Source organism: Choloepus didactylus, chromosome 5, assembly GCF_015220235.1.
Source record: "Choloepus didactylus isolate mChoDid1 chromosome 5, mChoDid1.pri, whole genome shotgun sequence".
NCBI classification, from domain to species: Eukaryota; Metazoa; Chordata; class Mammalia; order Pilosa; family Megalonychidae; genus Choloepus; species Choloepus didactylus.
The window spans coordinates 72,974,156-72,997,152 of NC_051311.1; the positions used below are offsets into that span (position 1 = coordinate 72,974,156).

Genomic DNA, 22,997 nt, shown 5'->3' on the forward strand with positions numbered 1-22,997 from the left:
TAACCAAATTTTTCAGAATATTAACTTTCAAAAAATTAAAGGGGGCTGCCCTTGGCCCTGCCCTAATAAAGATTGCATGGTAAAATGTTTCATGGCCCCATCTTCCACAGAAGCATTGAACAACTGGAAGAAACATCTTTCTCAAAGCCCCAGAAAATAGTTAAAGGACTGCAATAACAGGGTGAGAGCCAAATCAAGAAAAGGCTAGTTAAAAGCTGTAGGATTGTGTGGCACCCTGGCTGGCCCATTCCCCACCTGTCACTGGCTTGGCATGAATCTGGCCTGCATCCCAGTACAGATCCCAGGTCCTGGCTCTGGAGGGAGCAGAGTAACCCTCACGCATATAATGGGAGCATTTATGTCTGGCCCATACGTCTGGTGTTGAACTGAAGGACTCACCATCTGTTCCAGTTTGCTGATGCTGTCATTTACGCAAAATACCAGAAATGGATTGGCTTTAATAAAGGGAGTTTATTTGGTTAAAAATTTAAAGTCTGAGGGCATGAAAATGTCCAAATTAAGGCATCAACATGAGGATACCTTCACTGAAGAACAGCTGATGGCGTCCAGAACACCTCTGTTAGCTTGGAAGGCATGCGGCTAGCATGTGCTCTTCCTTTGCTCCCAGGTTGTGTTTCAAAATGGCTTCCTCCAAAATGTCTCTGGGCTTGTCTCTTAGCTTCTTCAACTTCTGTGCATCTAAGCATCAGGGGTCATCTCTTAGCTTCTCTGGAGCAAACTCTGGGCTAGCATCTCAAAATATTAGCAAGTATCTGGGCCTAAGGCTCTTTCTAAAGGACTACAGTAAACTAATCAAGACTCACCCTGAGTGTGGAGACAAATCTGCATGGAGACAGTCAACCAAGAGGTCACACCCTAATCAAAAAGATTACTCAATCTGACCCCACAAGATTGCATTAAAGAACATGGCTTTTTCGGGGGACATAATATGTACAAACTGGCACACCATCCTAGAACTTGCCTGCATGTAGAAGGCTGTTAACAGAGCTCTCCTACAGAATGCTGTGGGGATGCAGTCCAGTGTGGCCTGGAGAAAAAGATTACTGGCTGTAGAACATACAGTACAATGTCCAAGATGGTAATAAAACCTTTCCTAGGGGAGAGGGGACATGTGGAACCATGTAAATGGGGGAATTCCTAGGGCCACATGGGCATAGCCAAGACAAGACACATGCATAAAAAGGATCAGGGGGGCCCCTTCATTTTGGCCTGAGGCTATTTTCTAAACTAATTGTATGGATAATCCCTGAAGAAGACCACTTGCTTAGGTCAATCTGCAAAGTCTTGGAAAGGTGTTTTCTTATCCCCCCTTCTTTTTTTTTGGGGGGGGGTTAGGTCCTGGGATTCAAGGAAAGCTCTGTCATATCACCTTAACACAAGCAGAATAAAAGCTTAAGGAACAGATGCCTCAGATTCTAAATTCCAGTGACAACATATTGAAATATAAAAATGTCCAGGTTTCCACAAAAGGTTACAAAACATATAAAGACACAGGTAGCAATGGTCCAGGCAAAAGGGAATATTAAAACATCAGAAACCATCAGTGAGGAGGACCAGACCTGAGACATACAAGACAAAGACTTTTTTTTTTTTTTTTAAAAGGTCCTAAATATGCTGAAATAGCTAAAGGAAAACATGGACAAAGAATCAAAGGAAATAAGGAAAAGGATAGATGAATACAAAGAGAATATCAACAGGACGATGGAAATTATGAAAAGGAACTAAACAGAGCTGAACAACACAGTAACAGAAATGTATACTCACTTACAGGGTTCAACAGCAGATTAGAGCTAGAAGAAGAAAGAATCAGAGAACTTGAATGTAAAACAATTGAGATTATTCAGTTTGAGGAGCAGAAAGAAGAAAGAAGAAAGAAATGTGGACAGAGCCTAAGGAAGCTGTGGATCACTATCAAGCACACCACTATATGCTTTGAAAGAATCCCAGAAGGAAATGAAAAACAGAAAGGGGAAGCAAGAATATTCAAAGAAACAATGGCTGGAAACTTCTCAAATTTAAGGAAAGACATGAATATACACATCTTAGATGCTCAACAAACTCCAAACATGATAAACCCACTTAGACTCACACTGTGGCATGTTATAATCAAACTCCTGAGAGGAGCAACATATCATGTACAATGGTGGTTCAATAAGATTAAGTGCCAATTTCTCATCAGGAACCATGGAAGCAAGAAGGCAGTGAGATGATATTTAAAGTGCTGTAAGGAAAAATTTGCCAACCAAGAATTCTATATCCAGCAAAAGTGCCTTTCCAAAATGAGGAAGCAAGTAAGACATTCCCAGATTAACAAAAGCAGAGGGAGTTTCTCATCACTAGACTGGCCCTACAAGAGCTGCTAAAGACATTTCTGCAGGATGAAAAAAAAGGGCAACTGACAATAGAATGAAGCCACATGAAGAGATAATCTCCAGTGTGGGCAATAATGTGTAAATATGAACACCAGAAGTATTGTATTTTTGGGTTGTAACTCCACTTTTTACAGTATCTAAAAGGTAAATGCATAAAATCTAATAATAAATCAATGGTTTGAGGGTCATCATGTATAAATATGTAATTTGTGAGAAGAACTACATAAAGGTGGAGGGATGGAGGGGCATTGGAACATAGTTTATATATGTTATTGAATTTTTAAAAGTGTTTCAAAGCAAACAAGATTTTTATAGATTTAGTAAATTAAATTTAAGATCCATGGTAGCTACAAAGAAAATATTAGAGATTATGCAACCCCATAGAGACAGAAGTTAAGTTGAGGTTGCCAGAGGTGTGCACAAGGGTATTGGAGAATTAATGCATATAATAGGTACAGAGGTTCTGTTTGGAGAGATGGGAAAGTTTTGGTAATGGAAGGTGGTGAAAGCACCACAATATTGTGAATGTGATTCATCTCATTGAATGGTATGCTTTGGAGTAATTGAGATGGGAAAGTTAATGTTGTACATGTGTCAACAATTAAAATAAGAAAGAAAATAAAGAGCAACTAAAGAGACAATGACAGTTAAAGGCAATAAATGATCCTGGATGGGATATCAAGGGAAGAGAAAAGGCATAAAAGAGATATTATTGGGACATACAGAAAAACTGGAATAAATGCTGTAAGCTTTATATCAATGTTAAATTTTTTGAACTTCATAAGTCCACTTAAGGTGGTTACATAAGCGAATATCCTTTATCTTATGAAATGTACATGGGAGTGTTGTGTTCAAGAAGCACAATGTATTCAACCTACACTTGTGTTTAGAAGATGGAGTTTTAGATAGATGATATGTAGATAAGTAGATAGATAGATAGATGATAGTTAAGACAGATCAACAGAATGATAGAATGATAAGGCATGTGTAGCAAAATGTTAAAATAGATGGATCTGGATATCTGGGGTAGTAGGTATGTTGTACTTCTCTGTATGGGGTTTGTACTGTTTTAGTAAGTGTCTGGTAAGTTTGAAAAAATTGCAAAATTAAAAAGGTAAAGAAAAAATTCAAGGGAATTAAAGAGTTGTTTCACCCTTGTAATTCTGGAGATTAAATGCCATTTTATGTGTTTTTCAAAGTAGAAATGGTACTATTTAAATAAGCTTGAAAATAATATCTAAAATATATATTCCATATTATGCTGTTTAATCCTAGAATGTATTTAAATCTACTTTCATTTTAACCTAACATGTATTTGCATTTAATGAAGCAAACACTACATTATTTTTGGAGCAAATTTTGAACATATCTGGTCTTCCAACCTTTGAATTTCAGTTCTCTAGACTACAACAAGCCAAACAAATGATTTAACACTGATTTCATAGCCTGCTTTCAAAACTGTTGATAAAAGAACCAACAAAATGGTGACTCTGGATGACTCTCGAAAATTCAGAGTTGAAACCTCCAATCCAATAACGTATTCTCTTATTTCAAAAACATTAGCAGGGAAGAATAATAAAATAAGACTTATTACATGAATTTACTTATTTGTCTTATTAATTCATCGTCCCCTATTAGAGGAAAAAAATACCTATATAGGTGTGTGTATGTGTGAATATACTTATTATGGAGCTATTACTAGAGGTTTAATCATATTATGGGGAAACTCCACAATCATTGAAGAATATTTTTCAGTTCTGTTTGTAATATTTTGTTTAATTATAGACTATAGATAGTCAGTTGAGAAAGAAATATGAAAAAAAGCCTTCCACTGTATTTTGTTGTAAAGTGTAATATGCTTTACATTATATTTATAATATATCAAAGATCAAAAGATATATATCAAACGATCCCCCAGCAATTTAGCTTAGGCTTTTGCACTAACTAGCTCTGTAATTTTATGTAAGCTTCATGACTGCACTCTACCTTAGTTTCTTCAAGTATAAATTGATATGTATCTAAATATGATTTCTAAGGAATGCTTCAAGTAAAAATTTCATGATTTTAAGATCTTCAGACTGAAACAAAGTTAAAACTTAGAGTGAGTCCACAGGGCACATTCTTTTCTGACCTAATAAACTGCCTAAAGTGGATTATTGAATTAATTTAATTTAAGAAGAAACAAATGCATGTGTTTATTTTCCATTTCAAAAATACTACATTTGGTATTTGACTGGAAACTTTTTCATAATTCCTAAAGTTTTATCTAAAACTATGTGCACAAGGATTTTCTTTTTCCAAAACACATTAAAATGATATAGTATTAGCAGCCTCTTAGTTTCTACAGCATGATGAAAAGAAATCAGTTCCCCAATTCAAGATAGACAAATAAGAGTAATTATGAGAGTGTAACTGCCATTATGAACTACATCACATGTAGATAGCAGAGAATATGAAAACTTTGTGATGGTCCTCATGAATCCTAGCTAGGTTCATCAGGAACCAAGCCTCTAGCTAGAGCTTGGTAGGATGCAGAATAACTTAGAAGACAGATGTTTTGATGGAAACAGCAAGCCAAAGTGAGATGCCACAATAAATTTTCTTAGTTTCAGGAATTGTTTTTACTATTTGTTCATCCGGGAAACCTACACATTTAAAAAAAAAAAATTCTGATATTAATCCAGTTCTTCCAATCCCAAATTCTCTCCAATTATCCATTCACAATTATGTGAATCAGCATGGTGATTCTTCCCAAAGCACTATGTATCCGTGATACGCATTGTCTCAATTTAATTTGGGTTGAAAAATACAAATTCTATGGCAGTATTCACACATTCAAGACATGTAAACCATCTTCATTTCAAACACACAAAAATAGCAAAACACCTGGAGAGAATATGTATGTACCTACTGCACAGTGAGGAAAAAAGAACCAAAATACTTTAAATAGAATCCCGAGCATACATGATATTCTTGAACACTAATATTAGAATTGGCAGCTCTAAGTCTGAAAATCACATTCAATATAAGTAATCATCCTCAGTCATTTCCCAAATGGTTCCATATCCAGTGAACAACAGCGTTTTTCTTTTCAACTAGAATCATTTTTTCATATGAATTAATTTTATTTTAGTCAGTTTCAGAATGTAGGAAAAACTTAATCAGGAATTCTTATAAAATATTCCATTTGTTTGGAAAATCTCATGAATAATTAGATATAAAATATAATCTAAGGCAAGTATAACGAACCTAAGAAAGAATGAATATTTATACCTGGTAAAAAATGAATTTTAAAGTGACCATTTAAAAAATTCTTAAAATGCTTCAGAGCTGGTTCTCCTTTTAACAAAGAGATCTCATCCTGTCCCAATGATGCTCAAAATTCTCCAATGTCTCTCCATCACTTCTGGAGTGAAACCAAAAGTCTGTGGTCTACAGTATCCTACATCATCTCATCCCAAATGTCTTTCAGATACCACTCACTATCAAACTTCATTCCTTTTGTTTCAGTCACAGTGGCCCTAGGTGGAATGCACCAAGACTGCTCCCACCAGAGGTTTTTGTACTTCTTTTCTCTCTTCCTCCAAAGCTCTTCTTCCAGATAATCATAGGAATCGCTCTATCCCTTCAGTTAGTGATCTATTCAAATGTCAGCCCTTTGGGAAGACTTGTCTGTTTTCCCATCAAAATAGCACCCTCCTTACCCTGATTTATTTATCTTGTTCAAAGCACCTATCACTAGCTTGCCTCATATTGTATATTTAGGTGTTTATTTTCTATCTCTTTCACTAGAATGCATGATTCTTAAGGGCAGGATTTTGGAAGTTATGTTCACTACTGAGGTGAATTAGTGGCAGTAAGTGATCAACAAGAACCTGTTAAATTGAATTGAACTCTGTGAGACACATTTTGATTCAGTGAGAATATATGCTACCAGTATGATTTTGGGTTTCCAAAAGCACTCTGACAGTCTCAAAAGTGACAAAAATTAGGAAGATGGAAGAGTTAATCCCACATAAGAACAAAAAAACAAGACCTCTTATTTTTAAAACAAATCCTTCTCATCCTATTTGACACTGTCTCAACTGTCACCCTACTCTTTCAATGTCTTTTCTTTCCACATTATTAATTTCTGTTGTCATTCCCTACTCCCCCTCTCACTTTTTATGATTCAGATCTTCTTCACATAACAGACTTGTCAAAAATCCCAAGGCAAAATGAATGTGCCATGCCAGGATATGTAACTACATGCCTGTTTACATTTTGATCATCTACCTTTAAATCACTCAGAATGTGAATTTCTTCCTGAGAGAGACTGTATCTATCTCATATGTCATTTACAGATGATCGTTCACTATTTTAAATAATGCTATTTTGCATATAAATAAGTGGGCATAGATTTTAAAAAGCGCCAACTTTTGTTTACTGGGTAGAGACAGAAATACACCTTTCTAGTGATGAAATGTCATCAAAGTATCTTTTTAATTCATAGGCTCATTAGGCTGTTCATATTTAGTTGGAGTATTAAGCCTGAATAAAGAAAGTTGATTCACTTACATGTAAGAGGTGTCTCCACATGCTTCCCAGAGGCATCTGGAATTTACTCAGTCTTCATGAGAAAGTAAACTGATTAAAAACATAGCTATGACAGCCATTGATTCTAACCTTTGCAAAAAAAAATTAGCTACAGATGAAAGCGTGGAAAAGTCTCATAGCCCTCCAAATACAAAGAAGAACAATAAAATAGGTGGCTTGTAGTATATGCAAAGACAAGATGTTCAAATAATAAGTGTAAAATTTTTTAACATTGATTTAAGCAAAATTATTTGCTTCAATTAATAGAGTATTGCTAACACTGCTATGGCACAGCCCTGTTGCTAAGGAGGAGCCCTCCATGGTGTACATGGTGTATCTCACACCATGAAACAACACAATGATATATTTTCTTCTACATTTTTGAGCACTGACCTAGGCAGCAAAGCCCCAAAAGCCTTTCAATCTTGTAGGGATACAAGGAGAAAAACCATAAATTATGTGTGTATATATATATGTGTGTATATATATATATGTGTATATATATATATGAACATATACTAATTTCAAGTGTAATTTGAGCTATAGATGATGTAGGCTTGGGAGGCTGAGAGGCTTCATGGAGAAGGTCAATATACAGGCTGGTTCTCACAGGAGAAACTAAAGGGCAGAGCATTCAAATGGAATCTATTGAAGCAAAGAGTACTGCAAATGTGCACAGATATGAAGAGATGGTGTTTCACCCCTGGGTCCTTTTTCAATACCAGGCCTTATCCCACATGGTCAAAACTAGCTGTTAAAGCTGGTGAGCAAACAATGCTTTAAATATACATAAACGCTCAGAAAAACTTGTAAGATATAAGGAGATGGTGGGGAAGGAAAGGAGAATGAAGTCATTATTACAGCTCTAATGAAATATAATACTTCCTTTTCAGTGAATGCTCTTTTCACCATCCTTGTTCTTTCAGTGAAACTGTACAGTGTTAAAGGCTCACAGGCCAATTCTTTTTAGGTAGCAGCTAATATACAGGTAATTCAGGCAAAATAATTAATTTTCTTCTCCATCAGGCAAGATAAAATACCATCAAGTACTTTGCCCCCAAATGGCCTAACAGTTCACTGGGAAAGAGCAAAAGATTGTGCTATTATCAACTGGGCACTGTCTTTGTAAATCCCCAGTGCTGTGTTTAATAAATGCAAAGTCAGCAGTGATACTGAGCAATGTGGAGAAAGCAAGTCACAGAGAGTAGAACAGGGGAGAAATGCATTGAATTGATGGAATGAAGAATGAATTTATTCTTTCTCTTAACCCCATAGTATAAGCTGCAATTCCCAAATAGTTATTATAACACTATAAGCTGCAATTCCCAAATAGTTATTATAACACATTTGTTGATAGTATTTTAAGGTCTTCAGAACAGAATGAATATTAAAAATGACATTCCTCAAAATGTTACTGTTATTTAATTGTGTGGCCATGGGTGAGCCACAAAAGTCTTGCATGTCTAAAATGATGGATTTTAAGTACATAGGAGTTAAGTTTCCCTCCATCGGGAATTTAGAGATTAGCGAATAAGAAATTTGAACTTCAGTAGCTCATTTTCAAAGATGATTAAAATTCAGATGAAAGTTTTCATGAATACAAAATACATATAATTAAAAGTAACTACGCAAATAAAATAAGGCAAAGTGAACCAATAGTTTAAAGGGGAAACCTGAAAGAAAAAACAATAGCATAACAGACCCACTGAAAACTAGAAAATGGTCCTTCTCTGGTGCGTGGCACTGAGATGACACATACTATCTTTTCCTGTCTGACCTCTGTCTTGCCAGCAATTAGATGCTAAAGTTGTAGATGCTGTTCAAATACACACATTTAAAAAATACTTATGCCAAGTTAAATTGTATCTCTAATTCAAATGACAGCTAAAACAGAATGAAAATCCTTAAGATTTAATTACCTGTAATGTTAAAAAAAGAATCACAAGTTTCTACTGTCCTTTAAAAACTCTTTTTCAACTCACATCAATTATCATGCTCTATAAAGAACTTTTAAAGATATGTTGTAGTATGCCAAAATCAAAACGGATGTCATCCATAGTATCATATCTCATCATTAGATATAAATTTTGGTATTTCCAACAGTATAAAAATTTGTTAGATTAACACTTGAGCAATATTTACGTACAGATGCTGGCAAAGGCAAAAATAATTCCATCCATATTCAGTAATAGCTTGGTAAGCCAAAGTCTATACATAAACAATTCTGCATGATATACTTTCAACATTTCTCCAAGCTATGTAATCAGAGCAGTGACAGATAGCAGGAAGATGCTATTTTTAAAAGTTATGTTTCTTTTAGACAAATATATGTCTATACATTTATATTTATTATAAATTCCTTTTGAATTATGCCTTACAAAAAAAAAAAAAAAGGAACTTCCCTGATGCACTGTTAGGGAAATAATTAAAATTTACTTTGCTTGTTTGTTTCTTAACATAGTAAGTCACCAAACCTCTTAAAACTGAAATATTATAGAACTAGTTTTACGGGTTCTTATATATAGAAAACAACAATAAGTTTTCTGGGAAATATGGTAATTTCACATTTTTCTCTGATGAATGTAGACTATAAATGAATTTTTGTTTTCTCAGATTTGTTCAGAAATCATAATATGATTTATGTAGTTAAAATCAAAAAGTGTCATTCCAAGCATGAAGTTTACAGAAATGTCATGTAGTAGCTGTCTTTCTTATATTGAAAACTTTAATGAAATAACTTTGTTTTAAAGTTAAAGAAGTTTTATAGATCACAAAAATGACACTCCTCAAGTTCTTAAGTTTTATGTTATGACTGAAACAATCTCTGTTTTTAAAGGAGGGTCCAAATGGTCCATAATCCTGACCAAGAACGCAAATATTGCATAATATCCTTAAATTATTTAATCTGCCACCTACTACCACTTCTAACTCACAAACCATGAGCTTGAGACACAAGGAGTACACTGAAGCTGCAACATGTTGAATATATTTTTACAACGTAGTTTTGGATTATTTGTGAACATCTGCAAATTTCCTAAATTTGCCAACGTTTAAATAATGCCATCTGAATGAAAAATAACAACTGGGCATTATTTTCCAAAGGTCTTTAGGACAAAAGAAGGTTACCAGGTTCCTTTTCTCCCAAGACAGTTTCAGGCAGTAATTAGTTTATATCATGAAAAGGGGGTAGGAGGAATAAAAGGGTAATAAAGACCCATGCAGGTCAATTACAAAGCTCAGAAATTAAGAACTGAATAGAGGTACAGATATACATGGCCATCAAATTTAAACAATGACTTTAAAAAAACTCTTTCTGACTCTTGTCACTTTGCTTTATTTTTTAAAATGTGCTTTTGATGTTTCCTACTTTAATTAATGAAAATGGCATAGCCTTAAAACTATATTTTAAAGCATTCATTTTAGCAGAAAATTAAATGATTACTTATATAATATGCATGGTCAACTTACAGTCTAATGATACACATGATATTTCAAAGAGCACAAGATAATCAGATGAATATACAGTAGTTCTAAGATAGACTCAGTTCTTCAGACAAAACACACACACACACACACACACACACACACAACTGAATATTATCTAAAATGGTCTAAGAGGCAGCAGATGATTCTGCCAATTCTGAACGACAAAGCTCTTGGTTATTTCTTCTCATGTATAGAATGCTTATAAGAGCTGGAAGTTTTGATAACCACTGCAATTCAATTTTCACTTCTATTATTATTTATGAACCTAGTTACATTAAAAATAATAGCCACATAAAAGGAACTCATAAAAATCTTGGTCATTGATCACACACAGTTTGATATTAGCTCCAACTTTTGCATATTTTTCAGAAAGTTTATACCTTATAACTTATCCCATAAAATGTAAAAAATAAAATCAGACCATGAATTTTATTGAATATGTTCTACTCTTGAATAAAACTGTTGAGTCACAATGCAAACAAAGATTAGACACTAAAATGACAGGACTTTAAGAAAATCTATATTTCTCTAGGAAATTAAAATATGCTCTAAATACATTTTGTTGAGAAACTGAGGACATTTCCCTAAGAACTTTTGCTATATTATAAAGCATCTGCTTTGTTAAATGTCCATACATATTTTCTGGAAAATGGGCTGTATTTTGATTGCATTAACATTTTTACATCCTAAAAGTATGACTATAGTGTTTCATTGGGATCATTAATTAGCTTAGATAGCTGAAATTTAAATTTCTCAACTTCGTGGTCTATGGTAACTCCCATTTTGTTTTCAAGTTCTCAGAAAGTGTGTATTTAATTCTTTTAATCCACTTACATACGGAACAGGTGAACTAAATCCACTGCACTGATTTTATTCAGGTATTATGAATCAGTTTCTTAAATTGCTTCAAAAAGTAGATAAAAGAAATTTACTTATGTAATAAAAATGGTCATCAAGAGTTAACAGTCCTCATGGGAAAGCAGAAGGGGCTTAAGGAGGCACAGAGCCCACCAGCCTGCAGTATGGTGGCCACGTGGACACCTCCTGACTGTTCTCCACTTGGCTGGTGCTGGGCCTTTCCTGACAGCTTTGTCAAGGGTCCTTGTGGGGGAAAGTGTCGGGTGGTTTGGGTTTTATTTTATCTTAATAAAATAGACGTGTTATATTGCAAAAAAAAAAAAAAAAAAAAAAAGAGTTAACATTCCTTAATGTCTTTACTAAAACCCAAAATAATTTTCAAGATAAAATAAAAATTTCAGTCTTTCCAGGAAAATAAATTCAAGCGATCCTAGCTTCTCATGTCTGGAGTAGAACTTCTAGCCAAATATAGTTACCATATTAGCAGCATTCATTATAATAATAATAATACCCATATTCAATCATACAGACAGTATATGCCATTAAAAATACACAGTCATATATAACAAATTTAAAATCAATATAATTACTTTTAATTTTTCTTCCATTATTTCCTCTTAATGTGGCATACTCTCATCACATTCATGTTGTACTTCTACTGTGAAGTCATAACAGTGTTCTGCAATATTCAATTGTCCTTAACAATGATTACAAGTGGCAAAAAGAAAAAAAAAATCCTCTCTGGTAAAGAATGAGCACATAAACTGCTGAGATATTTTGCATCCTCTTCATATTCTATCATAAAATTACCAAAACGATAAAAAAATGATAAACAGTAAAATATGGATTTTTCACTAATTCATTTTTGAAAATGCACCATGCAGGTTTTCAAAATATATGTAAGAGACAAAATCAAAATCACATCATTGTATTTCACTTTACCGTAATTTAAAATTAATTTAGTCCCCAGTTCTTCAAATATAAAATATTCCAATACTTGGCCATATAAAATCATGAGAAATTCTGTTCAACACAATACGTTAAATAAAATTAGGGTGACTTTAACCACATTGTCATGTAAAGAAACCAACTAAATTAGCTTGAAACACAAAACTTAAAAAGCAGTCTTGGGAATAACTTTTTTCTTACAGCCATTACCAAACCCTTACTGAACTGATTACCCATGCAAGAAAAGTTGCATAGAGCTGAAGAAAAGGCATTAAAATCACTCCCTGGCTTATCTAAGAACTCATAAAAATAAAAGGCTTTAACCATTTTATTTTATTAGATTCTCTAACACGTAAAAATGCTGCTACTTTCCTGCAGTTTGATTACCATTATTAATCATTTGCCTTTCCTTTTTTTTCCTGCCATCTGAAAGTCTTGATTCCAGCCTAAAATTCTAGTTTAAAAAATACATTCATTTAGGATATGTCCCCTTGGTTGCAAAACATTATAACCCCCAAAATAAAAGAATGCACAAAACAATTCTAGAGGGAAATTATGATCCAAAGTTCTATAATACCACCAGCCATTGGTGACCATCAATCCCACGAGGTACTGTTGTAGCTTCTTCTAGTATTTAAGGGATATTGGTCAATTGCCTGATGGACTATGTAGTTTCCTAAAATGAGGATGGCAGTCATTTGCTTCTTATTTCAAATGATTAACCTTGAGTCTTACCATGACGCAAATATCATTCCGCTAGATTTTGTTGAGTTGACCAATTTCAGTCCCAATGTTCTAAAACCCTGCAGAACCTATCAGCCATAAAAATGCATATATGAATATGTGCTATATATTACAAAATCCTTTGAGAATGACATCTACAATCTATGTTTCATAACATTGTAAAATAAGAATTATGGTCCTTAGAGGAAAAAGACATCCCTTAGGTATTCAAATGAAAATAACATTTCAAATATACATGGAAATTTTTCATTTGAACACACTGCAGCACTTTCTATATAATTCAATAGACAGTGTGCATATTCATATCTTTCTCTGGGCACAAATTTTGTATTTTTCATTGTCACTCTGTTTTATGTATTTATACGTATGATATTTTAAACATTCTTTTCCTATATGCAGGAATTCTGAAATTTCTTTATTTATGACTTTTAGGCATCAACACTCAACATTTACCAGAAACTCCTTAAGTACTTCAATCTCTGATCATACCCATTTCACTGAGGGAAACAGTTCTTCAAACCATTCAGATAATGCTTTCCTAAACACATTCAAGAAGAAGAAAAATACTTTCCCGTTAATTATCAGACATCCCTAATGTGTTCACGATCTCCTTCACCCATACCCAACCTCCATCTCATTTCCCTTGTTGGCACCTACCCTAGTGTTGTCATGGTGACGATGGTGTACCAGAAGGCAGCAGGGATGCTGGTGAACTTACTGGCCGAAGACCCCTTCTCTGCGTAAAACATAACCGTAGCGAAAATGATGATAGCCATGGTGAGCGAAAAGAGCAAGAAGCCCAATTCTGAGGCACAACTCTTCAGTGTGTACCCCAGGATGCGCAGGCCTTGCGAGTGGCGGGAAAACTTAAAGATCCGGAAGACCCGGAAGACTCGCAGTGTGACAAAGGCTCCACTGACATCCTCATTGTCCGTCATCACCAGCCCAATGTAATAAGGCAGGATGGCCACCACGTCGATTATACTCATGACGCTACGCACAAAACGGTAACGACTAGGTGCTGCAGCCAGGCGAAGCAAGTACTCAACTGTGAAGATCATGACGCAGGCTGTATCCAAACAGAAAAAGGCCACCGCATACCGCTCGCCACAGGGCAGTTCTTTAATGTGACCCGGGCTAGACCCACATGGCACTGTTTCTACCACATTGGCGATGACTGAGACAGCAATGAAGAACCCAGTAACATAGTAGAACACCAGGGCCATTGTGCTGGTGTGGGGGTTCTCAAATGCCCGCCAGACCCTCTGCCGAGCCGTCATAGTCGGCAGGGCACTCTCTCCTGCGTTGTCAGTATCAGCATCGTCCTGCAGCCGCTCGGCGTTCTCCCTCCTGCGGTCCTTGTACTCCTCATAACAGCAGTCGCCAATAATTTCCGGGATGAGGCCAAAGAAGGCCAATTCTTCATCATAAGCAGAGATGCACTCATGGCGGGGATAGTGAAGCTTCCCAGTGCGGTAGAAATTCAGGATGTGACGGAAGATGTCTGGGTCACGGTCAAAAAAATACTGCTGAGTCTCTGGATGGTAGAAAAAGTCCCTCTCAGAGCTGCCCAGAAGAGTGTCTGGATAACGTTCCAGGGTGTCCTGCCATGTTTGGAAACGGGTGCCACTTACATTCAGCACAATTAGAGCATCTTGAGTCCTTTTCCTCTCCTGCCTCGGGGGAGCTGGCATGGGCCCGGAGGCCACAGGCATCCACCCAATGGCTGCTGCCCTTGCAAAGGGCAGCCATGCTGCCACACCAGCTGCCATGGTTCCTTGGCGTGGAGGCTAGGAGAGGGCAACCAAGCTTCTACAGTGGGTCAAAGTAGCTACAGGCACTCACTGTCTCCAACCAAACAAAACACTGCTGAGAAATGTGGTCCAGAGGTATCACTCTTATTCCAAGATAGGACTCCTGGTGAAGTCACAGTTCTCAGAAGAGCAACTATCTCTCAAAGACAGGTATTTAGGAGTAACAGCAGCAAAGATACAATGTCCTAACAATCACCACCGACAGAACCTTACCAAACCTCTTCCCGCAACTGGACCCAGCCACCCCTGGCATAAATAAGCACACAAGTGACTTTAGATGCAGCAGTTTCTTCAAACAGGTGTCTCTGATTTCTCCCTGGACACAATCTTGATTATCAGAGGTCAGAATGTGTCGTGTAGGAGAGAGGAAAAGACGAAGGACAGTCACCCGGTGATATTTTTTTGATGAACTAGGAAACCCTCCTATCTTCCCCTTTCGATCCTTTAACACATCCCTTTCCAAGTGCCCCTTCCCGCCAAAGGAGTCTCAAAAAGACGACCTGTTGTAGCTTCCGAGATGCGGTCACAGCCGCTGCCCCAGGTCTTTCTTTGGGAGTCCGGTCACCGCCTCTATCCCTCTGGCCGTATTTGCTGAGAAGTAGGTGATGTGCGGCGGACACAGTGGGGGCGTTAATATAGATCCTCCTCCCCCACGTCTATAAGCACCCCCCTGTGTCTGCCAGAAGCGTTTGCCCAGTCGCCCCTTCACTCTCTTTTCAAGTTCAGCTCAGGTGCAGTGTGACAGTTACAGAGCCCAGGAGCTGGCAGCCGCCGCCAGCGCGGCGGCAGCAGCATCTGCCTCGGCGCCAAACGCGCCTCGCCGGCGGTACGTACCTGGCAAAGTGCGCGCCGGGGCTGAGTTGCATAGAGACTTTCTCCTCGCCGTGCACCCGGAATGGGAAAAGGAGAGAAAGCAGTTCCCGAGCAGCTGAATTCGATCCGCCAAGGGAGCATAAATAAAGCTCAAGCGAGCTCTTCTTCCCCTTCCCCCATCCCTCTGTGCTCCCTCCTCCTTTTCACCTTCCAAGCCAGGCGCAGGCGAACCAAGCAGCAGCAGCAACAAGTTCAAAAGGTGCGGGGGAGGCGAGAATAGAGGGGACACGCTCCGGCCAACTTACTGTGCGGCCGCTGTCGCCAGGGCTCGGGAGGCACGGCGCGGGGCGGCGGGGCAACCGGGCTGCCGGGCGGCCAGGCGTTCGGCGGCAGCGGCGGCGCGGCGGGGCCGGGGCCGGGGCGGGCACCGGTTGTCTCCCGAGCGCTGAGGCAGGAGGCGCTCGGCTGCGCGGGGGCGCGGAAGGGCTGTTCGCTGTTTCCCCGCCAGTGGGTGGTCCTGCATCTCCCCGGGCTCCCCGCGCCGCGCTGCTCGTGCGATCAATAAATAAGGGGGAAATAAATAAATAACCGTGCGCACGCCCCGCCACGCAGGTTATGAAAGGCGTCTCCTGCCTTTCCCTCTGCTTGACCTTTCTCCGCCCCCGTCCCTTCGGGCTCTTCTCGCTCCACCCCAGCCACCCACCAACCCGGCGCAAAATGTCACCGAGGGAGAGCGTTCAGGTGGATCAGCCGGGGGAGGAGAGTGAGCCTCGGGTGAACAAAGGGAAGCTTCACGCGTTCGGCTGCGGTGGTTTCGTGGTGGAGAGCAGGAAGGGGACCGGTGACTTGCATCTGCCTCCTGGGTACTGGTTTCAGGCGAGCGTGGGAAAAAAAGGGGAAAGAGGATTAAAAGGGAGAAACTGGGAAGGAGGGTGAGCGGAGCGGAACGCTCAGGAGTTGGTTGTCTTCTGAGGGCGACTCGGTGGCAAGACCTGCAAAGCCTCGCGGCGGAATTTTTAAGTGCTTTTCCGTTTTTCTTTTTCTTTTTATTTATTTTATAAACCAAAGCTTAGCAATGCAGGGATTAATACGTAATCTCTCCAACTTGTCGAAAAGTCAGGCCGTCTTCTCCGTCTGGATTTTGCCACAACTCCTTTTAGCGTCCTTTGCGAATGACATGAGCAATTTAGAACCCTTTCCTAAATGTCAGCGTCAAGGGGCGTGCGTTTGTGTGAGTGTGCGTCCGCTTCAGCCTCTCTCGCATTTCTTCCTAAATCTAAAATGGTTAAAGATGATCGTGTGAGGGGTAAGTAATGCGGAGAGAGACAGGGAAATGGTCGCGGGCAACCGTTTTGTTTTTCCCTGCACCCCGCCCCGCAGTCATTAGGAATCTTCCTTAAAATCAAACGTAACATTTATAACCGCTAGATGGCGGAAATGGCGAGAAGTTAAATCTACACTGAAGGTTTGGAGGCTTTAGAAAGGTGAAGGATCAAAATTAACTGACCCAAAAGAGAATTGGATCATATATACATCTCCAAATCCCCTGCTCTTCACCTACATTTTAGTGTTTATAGGATATATGCTACTTAGACTGTAGTTTGCATTTTGCTGGATATGGGATGGAACGTGGAGAACTTCCTTCTGAAATGCCTTTAAAAATAAAATCTAGATTACTGAATAATAATAATACACAACAATAAGCAAGATTCTTGGAAACAGTGAGACTTTATCCGTGTTGATTAAGGAGAGAAGCCGAATTTCTCCCTGAAAATTATTACCTTTCCTGGGCTTGGCTTGGGTGCCCTGTTTGTAAAATGGCCTGTGAGGGACAGTACGGAAATGGACTTTCAAGCCTTGGAGATCATAGGCATGATGTATCAACCTTAGAAATCTGAACTTGGATACCCCAAGAAAATATAGGAGCTAAAAAATAGAGTATGTAGATAATTACTGGAGGAAAGGGGAAAAAACTTATTTTGTGCAAGATTTTCTGTGGAGATGGAAAGGTGGCTTTTTGTCTGTTTGCTTGCTTGCTTATGAGTGTAGGGATTTAGGGACCCCTATGCTAGTGGTTAATGAAGTCAGAACTAATGTACCATCTAAGTTTGAGGGCACTGAACTGAAACACCTGCTATTTATCTGTAGTAACATGAGGTAGAAGATGCTTATTAATAAATTTGTTCAGCCTGCACACCTGAAAAGAAACGTGAAGTGATAGAAAATTTAAAGGAGGGGTCTACTTACCAAGTAATATAATAAAATTAACCCCTTCCAAATCCAGAGTATAACAGAGACCTTTGACTGTCTGATTTTATAGTGGGCTGAGTAGGACATTCAGAGAATGGAGAATCATGAATATTCAGTTGATGCTAATACTCATAAGCCATCTTGTAGAGAAGGGACAAGTGACCTAAATAGAGTTCTTAAAACTTCCATCAAGGAGACTGAATACTTACAAACATAAAAGTAGTAGCTTAACTCCACAAAAAGAGCCATATGAAAAGAAGACAAAATTTACAGTGTTTAAAACTGTATTATGATATTCCCACCTCCCACCCTCCACTATCTTCGTGGTATAGTGGAAAGAATGTGGGATTAGGAGTTAAACACATCTAGTTCAAATTTCAATCTAAGAAAATAATTACTAGCTTTGTGTCATTTGGAAAATTGCTTAACTTTTTATGATCAGTAATGATAGGTAATAAAACTTATCTTTCCAGGCCTATTGTAAGGGCTAAACAGTGGAATACACATGAATACCAATATAGTACTTGGCATGTGGTAGGTGATCAATATTATTTACTTTAATGCATGATGAAAATGTAATTCATTATATCTAGCTAGGATTTAAATTTCCCTCAAATACTTTTGTGGATTTATTCTTGACTGTGAAACCAGAACTTCCCTTGTCCTGACGTGCACTTGACTCTGGTATTTTAATATTCATTCATGCTTTGAAATGCTCTGTGAAAACGTATATATGTATATACAAAATCCAGCAGAGCACTGTATGTGCTCCATTGATTTATCTGTTTATCCCTCCACCAACACAGCACTTTCTTGATTTCTGTAGCTGTATAGGCAAGCCTTAACATCATGTAGAGTAATTCCTTCCACTTTATTCATCTTTTTCCTAATTGTTTTAAGTATTATAGATCCTTGCCTTTCCATATAAATTTTAGAACAATCATGTCTATGTCTACAAAAATAATTACTGGGATTACAATAGGCATTTCATTAAACCTATTGATCAATTTGAGGAAAATTGTTATGCTTACTGTATTTGTCTTTCAATCCATGTACAGGGTATGTCTCTCCATTTATTAGGCCTTCTTTGATTTCTTTCCTCAGTGTTTTTTAATTTTAATGATGCAGATCCTGTATGTTTTGTTAGATTTATACTTAAGTATTTCATTTTCATTAAAGCAATCATGAATGGTATTTTGTGTGTGTGTGTGTGTTTTAATTTCGGTTTCCATATGTACATTCTTAGTATTGTTAGCATATGTTAGTTTCTCTTGTATCCTGTGACTTTGTTGAGCTCCTTTAATAGTTTTAGTAGGGTGTCTTTTTTTGGTAGGATCTTTAGAATTTTCTATGTTGACAATCATGTAATCTGCAATTAGCATCAGTTTTATTTCTTCCTATGCATCTGTATGCCTTTTATTTACAGTTATTTTAATGCATTGTAATCATAGCACTACCCTTTTCAAGTCTTCCATCTTTTTCAGAAATCAGTCTTTGGCAGTGAATATACAGCCCTTCAGGATTTGTTTCCTCTATCCTTTATACTTCAACTCATGCAATTGCCTTAGCATTAGCCTACTTCACAGTCTTTTTCAATAATTTTTATTCTGCAGAATTTGGCATGTTTTATCTTGATTCTGGGCCTTCATACGTGATTTTTTCCCTTCCCATAGTTATCAAGTACTCAACTTAATGGCCACATCTTCCAGGAACCCTTGGCTTACTTTTTCAAAATTGTGTCCAACTCTTGTGCTCCATCAGAGACTATCATAGCATAGATGAGATTTGTGTGTTTCCTTCTGTTTCTTAGCCATTAGACTATGACCTCTTTCAAAGTAGGCACTGCTCTCTTATCTCCAGTATCTGCCATTGTACTTAACACATAGTACAAGCACAGTAAATGTTTGTTGAATGAGTGAATGAATTATCTAATTAAATAGTTAACATGTAGGGTTTTTCCCCCCATCATAGATTATTATTGTAACTCTCCAAAAGATTCACAGAGAAACAAGCTGATTTCCTATCAAGATGCATAATGGAAAAAAATTACCTTCACAATGAAAAGCGCTGTAAGAAGTGTGTAAACTGTGTAGCACTGTAAAAAGTGCTTTCTCAGTATGCTTACAATTGATTACAATTGATTCTCTTAAAGTCCTTGTGAGTTGGGTATTATTATTTTTATTTTTCCCAAATGAAAATGAAGCTCAAGGAGGTTAAAATGATTTCACAAGATTATATTGTACAACTAAGTGGCAGAAGCTGACTCAGTCACAGGTCTTTCTTCCCTAAATTACATATTCTTTTAGCTGTATACACACACCAGCAGCTCCAATAGTAAAATCACTTTGCCAATTAGTTGTTGTTGTTACTTTTAGTACTGGTGATGAATTGGACAGATATGTTCATACTCTCCTTCTGCTCCCCCACCGCACCCCTCTGTGCTGTCTAACCAGAAAAGAAAAAGAATCATGGAGAATGGGAGCATTACATTTGTTCAGCCCATACTTTAACCAGTTATGCTAACTGCCCAGAGCAATTAACTACTTTTAATATGTAGATGATACATTTCACATAAAACAAACTTACCTTATATAACTACATTTTTAAATCCACTACCCAGCTTCCCAGGCATCTCTTTCTGAAGGTCTATGTTAGGTTACTGTAACATAGTATCATACTTCTCAGAAAAATTCATCACCTGAATTAAGAAAGAATTTCAAACAAATGCAAAAAGAGCAAAACCTTTAGTCAGTACTTGAAATTATGTGTATTAAATATAGATTAATGTCTGGCAGCTTCCATTATTTTCTATCAAAATTATCTTAAAACAATGCAATATAAAAATATATTGCTAAATATTAAGGTCAAAGTAACATTTTGACCTTAAAATATTTTATCACAAATTGCAAAATTTTCACAAATTTTGTTTCTGTAGAAAAACATATAGTTTATTTTTATTCACTTTCTGGGTTCTATATTATTTTTGAGTTTGGAGAAAGTGCTTTCTTCAAAGGTGACTTGGGTTTTTTATTTTTTATTATTTCATTGGAAGGTGTACATATCTTTTTATGCCCTTGTTCCTGGAGAAATAAAATCTGACATATTAGTAAGATAAGGGAGCATGTGAAAGTCACATGCTAGTTATGTGCTTAAAACATACTTGAGATTCAACTATCCCACAGTATCCCTAGAATATAGTGATCAAGAAAAGGACAATGACCCTATGGCACTGAAATATCTTTCTTTGGACCACTATTAAAAAGACAAGTTGGAAAACTGAGCTAAACTCTTTTTTTAAAATGTCTTCAATAATATTGTCAAAGTCTTTTTCAAAGTCCTCCTCAAAGGATCTTCCTCTTTTCAGGTTTCAGACCTTAAATACCTCCTGTTAAAAATAACCCATTTTCAGGACTTTATTCCTATGACATAGAGAATCTTAAATGCATTTTATATAATGAAGTGGACTTGTCTCTCTAGGTTCCCATGATGCTGTCCCAAGACTCTGTCAAATTCTGTGTAATTGGAATTCTTATGCTAACACATTTTCTAATTAGATGTAAGACATTTAACCATCATGTTACAGCTTCAATTCTGCCTTGTGGGATGGCTGTCACTATGAAGGAACATAGTGATTGTTTTCATATAAAGAATATTTTTGTTTTTAAAATATCCACGGTCTCATGAATGATGGCACACGTGTTGATATGACCTAATAAAGCTGGAGACAAATAGAGGGGAAAAATCAGCTTTTTAAATAATAGAGTGTTATTATTGATGGCTTACAATGTGCAAGGCAACAGATCAGGCATTATCATAACCCAATTTATTCAAGAGTATCCTGCCCTCAGGAAGCTTGGCATCTGGGATTTTAAAAAAAAAAAAAGAGCTTGAAAATCTCTTTTAAACCAAAGTAAACTTGCTGATAGGTTTCATTTCAGAACCTTCTCCCTGACTGTTTTATGCTCAGAAGTCAGTTTAGTTCTTAGAGATGGAAAAAAAGAAGATAAGACAGAAAATGAAATTTGCTTCTTGGACTCATTATTGTATTTATAACGTTGGGATTAATTGCTATGGACTACTTCCAGTGCTGTAAACTGAGAGTTGTGATTACAAACAAGAAAGAAGTAGAAAGGGTTCTGAAGAGACAGAAGCTTTATGTTTCTAAAACTAGAAAAAAGCAAATTTTTGCATATGGTACTAACATTGACAAAGAAGATAAATTACATCCAAATAGTTTATGGTAGCTGAGAACCATGAAGAAATCTTGTAAGGTTTTCATCATTTAATAAGCCACACTTCTGTGAGAAAATTGGCAATTAATTTGCTTGCTTACCTTCTTTTAAACTGTTTGATATGCTCTAGCAAGCCATTTTGATAAACTGAGTATATTTACTTCATTATCATTATACAAAGTTACAGGGTTGGCTTTAATAAATCACTCAAAATAGAGTTTAAAGAAAAACAGAACAATACAATACTTTAAAAATATTTGATTAGTAGCAGATCCCTGTATTACCTCACTTTTAGAAATTGATATTATGTAAATCTAGTTTGTTTACAACTTACCCTGCATTGGATTTTAATTTTAAATAAGAAAATTCTTTAATATAAGGTTATTAAATATGTATTTGCATTGCAGCTGTTCAAGTCCCTCAGGTAAATATTTTGAGAAAGCTTATTAAAGTTTGTTCTACTTATTTTTGTTTAAATTCTTATTTTTCCCCCTGTGTGAAACCTTTTGGGGACAGAACTCCCATGACTTTCAAAAAAGAGTTCTGTGCATTTGGATTTAGGGGGAGCAACAAGATTGTAATGCTTATTAAGTAATTGCCTTTGATATTCTTTATATGTGTCTACTTTTCAATATTTTGTTTAAACATGAATTGTACTCTGAATAAAGAAATGTGGAAAGTTCAACTTTTGTGTCCTAGGAAAATATTTAATAGTAAAAAGATGGCATAAACAATTACATATATTTTTAAAGCATCTTTAAAACATTTAACAATATATAAACATATTTACATCCTCTAAAATATGAAAATAGGGAAGTTTGGACAAAGTATGATGTGTGTATAAGACACTGGAGAGTAAGTAGCTATTGCAGGCCTGGAAAAAT

General features: G+C 36.9%; 1 protein-coding gene and 1 long non-coding RNA gene across 2 annotated transcripts in view; one reads left to right on the plus strand and one right to left on the minus strand.

The window, feature by feature from the left end:
- Positions 1-15,832, minus strand: part of KCND2 (potassium voltage-gated channel subfamily D member 2) — a 506,439-nt gene extending 490,607 nt beyond the window's left edge. Inside the window, exon 1 of the mRNA XM_037836295.1 lies at positions 13,662-15,832. Within this exon, the coding sequence (XP_037692223.1) occupies positions 13,662-14,776 (1,115 nt within the window). The 5' untranslated portion in view covers positions 14,777-15,832. The remainder of the gene's footprint in view (positions 1-13,661) is intronic.
- Positions 15,833-16,387: 555 nt separating this feature from the next.
- Positions 16,388-22,997, plus strand: part of LOC119534190 — a 144,537-nt gene continuing 137,927 nt past the window's right edge. Inside the window, exon 1 of the long non-coding RNA XR_005216977.1 lies at positions 16,388-16,494. This is a non-coding gene — a long non-coding RNA (uncharacterized LOC119534190). The remainder of the gene's footprint in view (positions 16,495-22,997) is intronic.